Genomic DNA, 11583 nt, shown 5'->3' with positions numbered 1-11583 from the left:
GGCAGAGGCAGGAGGATCACGAGTTCAAGGCCAGCCTGGGCTATACATTCAAAAAAAAAAATTACTAGTTAATTTAAGTTGTATGAGCTAGTTAATAATAATCCTGAGCTATCAGGTCAAACAGTTTAGAATGAAGATAAGCCTTTCTGTGTTTCTTTTGGACTGAATGGCTGTGGGACCAGGAGGGACAGAAACTTCCATCTACGGCCAGAAATAGGTACTTAATGTGAAATGAGTTGCTCAGACTCCTGCTGGCCCTTTTTACCTGGGTAAAAAGTGTGTCATAAGCAGGCCACATTAAGCTTTCTTCTCAATAGCCAAAGATGTCAATGGAGAACTACATATTCCAGCAGCAAAGTCTAGCATCGAGCAACCAGTTGGGACCGTAAAGAACTACAGAAACAAAACAAATCTGGCAGGGCCACACAATAAGGGGCAGAGGTCTTAGTCACAGCCTGGGGCTGCAAACTTTGCTTTATCCCAGCAGTGTCAGACCAGAGGGAGAACCAGAACAACAGGCTTCTTGATAAAGTCTTTTAATGGAAAATGTAAAACCCCTTTCAACTGTAATGTACAAAGCCATATGTAACACTTGCACTTTAACAAAAGCAAGCCAATGTTTTAAAAAAATACATCCTTAAATGTATATATGTATATATTTACATAGCATATTAAGTTTAATATTTAGCTTTAAAACTTCACATAAATTTTACCAAAATGAGACAATTTTAAATAAATTACACCTTTTGAAAATGTTTAATTGTACAGTCAATAGCTTCAACAAAATATTGAAGTGTCTGAGTTTAGTATCTACTTTTTATATACTTTCTATTTTACACATTTTACAATTATTTGGCAGTAATTTTCTGATTATGACATGACTGCTGTGCGATCCAGCAATTTTCCAAACGCAGGCAACAGCTGGTGTTTATGTCCTAGTCTCACAGTAACTGTCTCAATGTAGTGAAAAATATCAGTTATTTTATTAAACTGTACAAGAGCACATTTACACTTGATCAACAATATAGCATAGATTTTTTTTGTTTTGTTTTTTACCAAAAATAAATACATCATTTTAAATCTGGCATCTTCACAAACATCATATACACTATGATACAGGGGCAGCTGTACTGGGCTGCCTTTAAGTTTAGCTTGTTTTATAGCTAGCACTGAATCACAGGGGCCGTGACATAATGCTATACTGGTATGGTGTCAGTAGCAAGTAATTACTACAAAGAGAATTTCTTGGCACTGATGGTTTAATGGAGCTCAAGTCAGACCTATTGTCACTCAAGGGTTCCAACCACAATTAAGTGTCCTCCATATCCTCTGCTTCATCTTCATGCATCTTCAAAGTTCTCACCATTTCTTTGACTGCATGATATAAGATATTCTTAACCTGAAAGAGATGGTATTTGCAATCACATGAACTGGGGAAGAATTCACAAAGGACAGCTGCTGCATTAAAAACAAAATTACATATATATTTCAAGACAGGATTTCACTATCGCCCAAGTGAGCCTCAAACTCAAGAGCAATCCTCTTGCTGCAGCCTCCCTAGTGCTGGAAATATAGAGCATGCACTACGTGCTTGCTTAAAAAGCAAAGTGATAACTTTAATTTGAAGGGAACCGAGGAGCATCAATGTGCCATGAGTCCAGATTTCAACACCAATCAGTGACCTCAGTGAAACACATGCTGATGTTGACTGGGGTATCTTCATGTGTTAAGCAGGCAGCAACTGCCTAAGCTGGGATGCATACATCCTGTTTTCTCAACATGATGTTTTCTCAACATGAAAAGGCAACAACAACAAAAAACTAACAAAACAAAAAACCAAACACAAAAATAAAACAAAAATCTGTATCTCCTTGGAACAATCACTCCTTACCTGTAGTTTATCATCATAATTGATTTCCTCTTTCAAAAGCCTCAGTTCCTGCGTTAAATGAAATGACTGTACAAGATGTTCTGGGGAGACAAAGTCTTCAGTTACCTGAATACAGCTGTGAAAATTCTGTACCTATTTCAAAACAAAAAAAAAAAAAAGTGAAATACAAATCTTAGACTAGAAGGTCAGAATGGAAGCAAAGAAAAGCCAGGCTGTCTAAAATGAATAAATACAAAAGACAGTTCTGCCAGAGAATTTTCCCAAAACATCAAATGGATTTCAGAGCTTAAGACCACACTTTAATGAGAAAATTATGTCACCAAAAAGCTTCATGTGAAGTGACTTTGTAAATGAAGTATTTTTAAATGATAAAAACAAATGACTTTTCCAGGAATCCTTTGGAGAGGCTAATATGATCCTAAATTATCAATATTGTCTAGATGGGCTTTCAAAATGCATTATGTTAAAACCCTGCTAAGGAGAGGCTGTAAGAAGCACTCGATCTGTGCGGTTGCTATTCCTTTGTTACTCCCATCAGTATTAGTTCTTAGATCAGAGAATAAAGAAAAGGAAATGCAACTTTACTTCATTTGCTAGGCACTGGGGTTGGAACTTTAGTTTCAGAACTGATCTAGATTTTTTGTTATTTGTGCCTTTGTTTAAAAAATTAGCCAATTAACAAGACCCTCTGATCTCATGTGACTTTAAGTTTTTCAAAACAGTTTCTCTTGGTTGACTACATGGTACTCTTCAGGAGCTGGTCAGCACTGAATCATTTGCTTAGCAGTCACACCTTCTGCATGTCCTTGTTCCTAACAACTGCTTTCTCTCAATGATCTGTATAACAGAAGGCCCACGTGGATCTAATTTGAATTTTTTTAAATTGTCTTTAGTTGTCTTCAAAAGAGGTTTTAAAATGCCATAAAAATTCCTGGGAAAGAAGGAATAACTGAAAAACTAAGCATTTACATTTACTCTTAATTTTTAAGTTTGCAAAACAAATTTAATTGGAAGAGTGAGATGAAGCCGACAGTAAGTGGGAGATGGAGACTGTGGGAGAGAATCTAATTGATGGCAGGGTGATGGGGTTCCAGAGGGGCTAGAATTCCTCCTCTGGACGTATGACCACCTGAACAGCTGCTGAAGTCTGCAGAGTTGTTTAACTCAAGGACTGTGCCTCTATTGACAAGTTGGTAGCACCATAAAGTAAGCGCTCTGTTTCTGTGCTCATTAGGCTGCTGGTTCCTCTGGAGTAACAGTGGGAGCCTCACAAGTGCAGCGTGTCTGTACAGTCTCACTGGGTCTTCCTATTGTCTGCAGAACAGATGCTCTATTCAGAACAGTGGACTATGGATGAGATGCTCAGCTCCTGTCCCAAGACAAATCAGCCAAGAAATGGCAAGTCAACAGGAGCCCAACTCCTGTGCTGTCTTGTCTAACAGATGATTTACACTGCTACATTAACTCTCTCATACCAGCTATATCGTCTCCAATGCCTTGAGTCTCCCATGTCTTATCTGGGCATGCTGTGGGGTGAGTGAGTCCTTCAGGAGTCTTAGCATGTTACCTTTTGGTATGTTTAGCTCTAGCATGACCTAAAATCACTTGTAGCTCCCAAATTCTCATTTAGATCCTTTGTTCAATATCTTGTTCTTTTCAGTCTCTTCATCCATCATCCTTGTGGTTTCTCCTTTAGATATTTTTTACCCATGGCATTTCCTTGAGTTCTTTGCATTATTAGTCCAAGTTCTGGGCTTCCTTGGGGACACTTCTGCCAATCCGTCTCTCCTCTGAACAGGCTATCCTTTTCTGTTTCTGTGCACGTGTTTACCACGCTAGGCTGAAAATTGGGCATCTGAGCATTACCATGTGATTCCCTTGCCTCATGGTTTGGTGTCACGGGTCACTGAGGACTGCAGCCATTCTTTAGCCACTCGGCAGTTTCTGAGAAGGCTCTATTTCTTGCTGCGCATGGTCAGGAAGTCTCTGTCCTGTTTTTTGTTTTGTTTTGTTTTGTTTTTTTTTCAGTGGCCAGCTGTGTGCCCACAGAGATTTCCTTAAAGAGACTTTCTTCTTAAAACAGCCTCTTGGCTCTTCTGAGCTGTGTCACCTCCCAGAGCTTGAAAGGGCTATGTCAGCTTTGCCAATTTATGGCTGCTTTAGAATGTTTTCAGACTGCCAACTTTTACTAATGCCTACAGGATCGCATGTGTTTCTGAACAACCCTATGTGGTGTATTTTGCTGAAAGCTTGAGGGTTAAAGAGGATCCAGTTTTAAAGCAGAATACAAAAGAGCTTCCCATTCCACTTATGCCTTTTGTTTGCCGTCTGAGTCATTAATCATGAGCTTTTCATGTTTATAGTCCAAATGTTATCTTTTAAGAAAGGATTCATTATCATTATTTGGTTGTGTCTGAAAATGTTATGTGAGGTTTTGCCACACATTTCTTCTAGTCATTCAAATGCAGGTAATTTGCACACACCCCTCCCTCCGAAAAAAAAAAACCACACAGGTTTTCTCTGTGTAGCCCTGCTGTCCTGGAACTCACTCCGTAGACCAGGCTGGCCTCGAACTCACATAGATTCATCTGCCTCTGCCTCCCGAGTGCCGGAATTAAAGATGTGCGGCACCACTATCCTGCATGACTGACAATTTGTAACTCTTAAAGACACCATGAAATCACTCACTATAAATGCTACAACAGTCTAGTAAGCTAAGCATGTTAGGGCAAACTTATTAATAAAGATTTTCTGTTCAGCATTTTTCTTTTGTTTCTTTCTCCCTGTAGTATTGGGGGTGGAAGACTGAGCCTCATAATCTAGGCCACTGCTCTGCTGCCCCAGCTCTAGTCTCAACTTTAAAGGCCATTCAGAACACTACAATGGAGAAAAGTGAACACTAGAGATGAAGCTCTAACAGCTGTCTAGGTAGGTGGATAGATATAATTTCACATACTTTGTTTGGTTTACAAACACAAACAACTTACCATTTTAGAGTGGGCTTTACAAAGGAACTGTGGCCATCACACTTCCAGTTGCTAAAATAAACACTGAAACTGCCCTGCATTGTTTAAAGGCTGTTATCTCCTAGTGTCTGTCCTACTCACTGCTGAGGCCAGCACAATATGCTGCTTCCTTCCCAGCAGTGCTGGCCCCGTGATGCAGTGTTACATCTATCAAAGTGTAGTCCCTAGACTACAGCACCATCACTATCGATTGTTGGAAATGTGAAAGTTCATGTTCCTCTTCTACCTGTCTTCTAAAGAATCAGAAAAACTAGGGCTGGGGTATGGTGCAGTAAGAAAGCACTCTGGTAACTGGGCAGGAAATCACTGTACATCTGAAGGCAGCCTGTCTAAACAACAAAATGCTATCTCTACTCTGTCCTTTCCTGTATACCCCACAGCTACCCTCTTATAAAGACAACAGCAAACACCTGCAAGTAGCAAGGGCAAGAGAGGAAGCAGAGAAAATAAAATGAACATAGCATCAATGTGAGGGAAGTTACTGCCTCTTTACAGAACAAATGCGACTTGCCAGTATTGACCTAATGGGGAAAGGGAATGTTCACACAGAAGCCTGTATGTAAATGTTTACATGTATCAATTGCCCAAACTAGAAACAACCTAAATGAATTCCAGTTGGAGAGATAAGACTTAAAAAATATTTCCTATGTCAGTATAGTTCACTAGCAACAAAAACGGACCACTTGCTCTATACACTATGAATGAATCTGAAATACATTGTAAAGAAAAGCCAGACTTAAGCTGGGCGGTAGTGGTTCAATCCCAGCACTCGGAAGGCAGAGGCAGGCAGATCTCTGTAAATTCAAGGCCAGCTTGATCTATAGAGCTACTTCTAGCACAGCCAAGGCTACAAAGAGAAACCGTGTCTCAAAAATCCAAAAAGAAAGAAAGAAAAGCCAGACTTAAAGAGTACACGCTGAGGGCAAGAAAGGTAGCTGAGCAGTTAGAAACATATACTGCTCTTAAAGAAGATGTGAGGTCACTTTCTAACACCCATGTCAGGTGACTAGGTTAGTGTAAGCCTATTAGTAACCTGTAATCCCAGCTCCAAGAGGAACTGATGCCTCTGGCCTTGTGGGCGCCTATACTCACATATCCAGTTTATAAAACACACACAATGACTCCATTACTATTTATCTATCAGAAGAGGTCTGACTGTAGTCCAGACAGGAAAGGAAATGATAGAATCCTCCTTTCACTTTCAGAGTGCAAGCCTGACAGGTGTGGACATCACAGCCGGTCTGAGTACAATGAAATGGCATTCTCAGAAAAGCAGAAGGTAGAGGCAGAAGGAGCACAAGTTCCAAGTCATATGCAGTAAGCTACACAGTAAGTTCCAGGCTAGCCTAGGCTACATGAAACCATGCCCCCCCCCCCCCCAAAGGAGGCAGGAAGAGCTGGAAAGAAGTTTGGACAATTAAGAGCAGCTGCTTTGCTGCTCTCTGGAGGACCTGAGTTTAGTTCCCAGCCCCAACCATAGCTTACAACCACTTGTAACTCTAGCCCTGCTTCCACGGCACCTGTTCTCACCTGCTTATACCATTACACAGAAATGTATACTATAGATATTAAAAGTTGTATCATAACCATCTGCAGTGGCCACTTTAAGAAAACTTAACATTGAAAACAGGTGTGATCACACACACACCTGTAATGCCAGTGCTTGGAGCCAGAGGCGGCAACACCACTTCTAGTTCAAGAGGAATCTGGTTTGCAAAGCAAGACTCCATTAAATACCCCAGAACTTGGAAGCCTGACAGAAGGCAAGTGTGTCTCAAATGACTGAAAACAGCACCTACCACCCTGACAGTTAGCAAACTAAAAGTGTAAACGAGGAGCGGCAAGTCCTAGTCTCTATAATCAAACACAAGTCTTACACTATTCTACCACAGACAATTTTCTTAAAATAATTTACATTTGAGTACAAGTTAGCTATTGTCTGATGAGGCTAGAACAAATAAATGACATATAGGGCTCGGAATCCCAATCAGAAGCAACTGGGATTAATATCTCTAAAATGAACACAAGACTATAAGAAATATAACCATTCAGTAAATTTTCTAGGAAGTTATAGTAGAAAAGTAATTAGTTACTTTAGATTTCAAACACTATAAATACCATTTCAATGGAAATACAATGGTGCTGGTCATTTCCCTACTTTACATCTTTTATTTTTACCTATATACAGAACAATTCTTTTCCAAAATTAAGTCCTTCCGAGGACAGGAGTATTAGAATTACATAAATGTGTACCTGATGAAGTGTTCCTGCTGGCAAAACGATGGCATCACCAAGAAACTGAATCAGAGTGCAGGCTCTCACTCCATGCTCCTCAAGCAGCCTCTGGCGGAGCTTTCTATTCACATACCAGCTTTGGTCCCGGATTGGATCATGCTCAGGTAGAACTTCAAGGCCTTGTTCTTTTGAAATCTGATAAAATGAAAATATGCATACCAACTTAATGGAATTGAAAAATCTGAGTTAAACTTATATTGGTCTTGTGCTTGCATACTCTTAGAAAACAAAGGCACTGGCTACTTTTGCAGAGGACATGTGTTTGTTTCCCAATATCCACACGGCAGTTAACAACCATCTGTAACTCCAGTTCCAGAAAGGCCAATGTTTTTCTTTTGGTGTCCCCAGGCAAACCAAAAACACCAATGACTGTTCATAATTCTAAGAAGAAGAAGAAGAAAAAAAAAAAAAGGCTGGGCTGTGGTGGTAAGAAGTATCTGTTAGCTTAACATTTATTCTAGAGGCCGAAGCAGCTGGATCTCTTTGGGTTAGAGAGGCCCACCTGTTCTACATAGTGAGTCCAGGCCAGTCAGAGGTAGAATAAGAATCTGTCTCAAAACAACAGCAACACTAAAACATCCTACAATTATTCAAAAAAACAGTCAAGGCTATTAAAACACCATAGCTGTTGGTAGTGCTCATGTCCTTTTTCACCACTGTTTTCTACTGGGAGGCTCTTACCTATTCGGTTTCTTCCTTACATTTGTTTCCTAGTCACATAGATGAAGAAAACTACTTGTCTTTTTTCTCTCTAAAGTCAAACCAATCATGTGTATGAATTTCGTAACCCCTTAAGGACACGTACAAAGTTTTAGACTTAACGACCTAACCCTTCAAGAATCCAGTTCAAAGAACTGTTAAAAGTTACTAAAAAGCTGGATTTAAAAGGCACAATTATCATGTATCAAGTTAAAGCACTTTTAGGCATTCTGGTATATAGTGGCAATTTGCAAGGACTCTTCGCTTCACATAGATCACAGAAACATTATTTAAATCTTTTCAAGAAGATGAAAAAAATAAGCAACAATAGTGATTCCTTAAATCCTTCAAACCACCAAATATCATTTTATTACTTATTTTAGTCAAGGGCACTCCTAGCAAGGAGCTATTACCAGCTGATGGCTTTTTGGGAAGAGTCACTTGTCTTTAGTGGTGGTCACTGGTGGGATGCTCATGGCCTATTGCATAACATTATACCCATACAAATGTGTGTGTAGCATGAACTAGAATTGCTGGGTTATAAAAAAGAAGAATCAACAGTGGTGATGCACACCTTTAATTCCAGCACTCAGGAGGCAGAGGCAGGTGGATCTCTGAGCTCAAGGTCAGCCTGGTCTACAGAGTGAGTTCCAAGACAACCAGGATTACACAGGGAAAACCCTGTCTTAAATGCCCACCCACAAAAGGCAGCTAAGGAGGGAGATATGTGGTGGAAAGGGAGGAGATGGAAGGGGGTGGATATATATATGAAATTTTCAAAGATTAAATCTGTATGGATGTTCTCCCGTATGTACAGTTGTGCACCACATGTGTGCCAGTGCTCAGAGGCCAGAAAGAGGTCTTTGGATGATTATGAGATGCCATGTGGGTGGTGGGAATAACCTGGGTCCTCTGCAAAAGCACCAAATGATCTTAATTGTTGAGCCATCTCTTCGGCCCAACATAAAGCTTTTGGAATCAATAAAACACTAAAAAGGATCTTATACTGCAGAATGCAAAAAAAAAAAAAAAAAAAAAAAGATAATTAGTTCCTATTCAAAGTAAAGGTAGGATTCTCTGGAACCTCAATTATACCTTTTGAAGAAATTCCCTTATCGTGTCAAGATCTTTTCCAGCATAAATATGCCACAGAGCACCAGGCAGTTCACTCGAATCCTTTAATCTTTTCCTTAAAACATCATCCAATTCTTCTTCTTCGAATTTCTTAAGTATTCCTGAAACACAGGGAATTATTTTCGACTGGTCAGTAAAGACTAACAGAGAGCAGGACTCGCTAAGGCTGATTATCAGAGCAGGAGACCTTTTGCTTTGCCTCATTTGTTTTAATGGGCGCGGGGGGGGGGGGGCATGGAGCAGGATGTCTTAATATGCAGCCCAATTATTACTTGCTATTCAACAAAGTCTGGATTGCAACTCAATATTCTCTTGTCTCAGCTTCTAGATAAAAGCATGTGATCCCACTGAGGGGCTAGGACCAGCACTCTTTAAAACCAGTTATATATCCAAAACTGTTGGGGGAGCAGAGCCCCGAGTTTCAAACTCCTTTGTCCACAAGAAGAGAAACAGTGATTTCCCATGAGTTTGTTTCTGAATCAGAGAATCTCTACTTGAGAGCTAAAAAATTAGTTTCAAAATAAACAACATCTTCCCTGTCTCTGTGGTGGTCTGAACAATATAAACTCAAGGCATATCTTAACCTACAAAGTTATTTTTGACATTTATTATTTAGCTTCTCTAACTACTAAGACCGATAGGAACCACTGCCTTAATTTTATGTTTGAACTAAAAGTTTGAGTGAAATGAGTAAAAAGGCTTAGTTATATGAGTGGGTTTGCTTAATACTGGCTACTAATGAGAAGCATTCTGGTTAATTTCAGTGGGACCTCTATCCTAATTATGGTTAATCTGTTATCATACACAAACTGATTGATTCAAAAAGCTATGATTCTAAGGAAATATCAGATAATCCTTGTCAAATGTTGGCACATGGGGAATCACTGTGTAAGGAAATTTGGAAGAATACAAATAAAAGTATCAATTCTAGTCATCTTAAGTGTGAAGATTACAGAAAAATTGTCCGTGTTGATTAAAAAAAAAATTTGGTTTATTTTAATGTGTGTGCCTATTGCCTTGGAAGTTAAGAGGGCATCGGAGCTGCTGGAACCCAAGTTAACAGACAGTTGTAAGCTGCCATGTGGTTGCTGGGAACTGAAGTTGGGTCTTCTGGAGCAACGAGTAAGTACTCTTAAAAACTGAGCCATCTCTCCAATCTGTTTTCTCTATTTTAAATATTGTCGACTCCAAAGGATGTATCAGATGTTTCCTAAAATCTGTGATGGCAAAAATCTTCATAATATTCAAATCTGACTGCAATGGTTCATTAATTCAAGCATTTATTAGACATTTAGCGGATTAACAAGTTCATGTTCAGGGGGCAGGGTTAAAAATTCAGGATTTCATGGAATTCTGGAAAGTCTTAATAAAAGGATATATCAGATGTTTCCTAACACCTCTGACAGCGAAATATAATATTCAAATTTGGCTGCAAAGGTATCTTAACTCAAATATTTATTAGACACTCAATAGAGTTAACAATGGGGCCTTTTTCTTGGGGGAGGGTTAAAAATTCAGTACTTCATGAAGGTCTTAATAAATCTACATAAATTAAAGACATCTAATAAATAAATAAAGGCATCAAGAGACTAGTTCAGTTTTTGATGTTGGGTAATACAAAGTTCCCCCCATTAATAAAAAAATAAAGAATAAAATTACACATTTATTATCAAATTTTTTCCTTCTTAAAGTTACTTTAAAAGTGTATTTTAAAGGTGTTCTCAATAAAATTATAGGTTGGGCCATGTATAGTGGTGCATTCTTGTAATTCCAGCATTTGTGAGGTGAAGGCAGAAGGACTGACATGAACTGAAGACCAGTCTGGGCTATACAGCAAGCACAAAACTAGAGAGAACAATGTAAGCAAGACATTATTACCTCAAACCACCACCACAACAACCCCGTAACACAATAAATAAAATTACAAATTTCAATTAATGGACTGGTATTCTTAATATTCCCACTTAAATTTTACAACTCTATTTTAATTTCAAATTTTATTTATTTGTTTCCTGAGATGCTTAATTATGAATATAATCCTAAAACATTTCTTTATGAGACCTATAAAATAATGATTAAAACCCTCAGAATTATTTTTTAAGGGTTTTTTTTTTCCAAGAGTGAAAATGTTAGGAACAGGGAGATAGGGATAAGGATGAGTAACAGAATCATGTTCTTTAGGCCATGAACAAACAGTACCTTAAACAGCAGACATTAAGCTCCTCACAGAGAAGAAGTGCTGAAGAGGACATTTAAACACAGTAGAGGGGCCGCTGTTTCCACAGCTAAGAGTACTTCCTTTCTAGCAGAGGACCTAGGTTTGTTTCTCTTCCCAGCACCCACATGGCCACTTTCACCTCCAGTTTCAGTGGATCCCATGTATTCTTTTGGCCTCTCTGGGTACTTCCATGCATGACATGGTACACTTATATAAAGGGAAGCAGCCAGGCGATGGTGGCGCACGCCTTTAATCCCAGCACTCGGGAGGCAGAGGCAGGCGGATCTCTGTGAGTTCGAGACCAGCCTGGTCTACAGAGC

General features: G+C 39.3%; 1 protein-coding gene across 7 annotated transcripts in view; it reads right to left on the bottom strand.

Moving 5' to 3' along the window:
- Positions 1-523: 523 nt before the first annotated feature.
- The window catches only part of Jmjd1c (jumonji domain containing 1C), a 169385-nt gene continuing 158325 nt past the window's right edge, over positions 524-11583 (bottom strand). For 6 of the 7 annotated variants that reach the window (XM_013351165.2, XM_013351164.2, XM_013351163.2 and 3 more), the window contains 4 exons: positions 9007-9146; positions 7171-7347; positions 1892-2023; positions 524-1399 (listed from right to left, as the gene is read on the bottom strand). In XM_013351165.2, coding sequence (XP_013206619.1) covers positions 1310-1399; positions 1892-2023; positions 7171-7347; positions 9007-9146 — 539 coding nt within the window. In that variant the 3' untranslated portion in view covers positions 524-1309. Of the gene's footprint in view, positions 1400-1891; positions 2024-3188; positions 3261-7170; positions 7348-9006; positions 9147-11583 lie in introns of those variants that run through there. The other variant, XM_026785830.1, reaches the window with a different exon arrangement.

The sequence above is a fragment of the Microtus ochrogaster genome, linkage group LG2, assembly GCF_000317375.1.
Source record: "Microtus ochrogaster isolate Prairie Vole_2 linkage group LG2, MicOch1.0, whole genome shotgun sequence".
Lineage (NCBI taxonomy): Eukaryota > Metazoa > Chordata > Mammalia > Rodentia > Cricetidae > Microtus > Microtus ochrogaster.
This window is presented reverse-complemented; position numbering and strand designations above follow the sequence as displayed.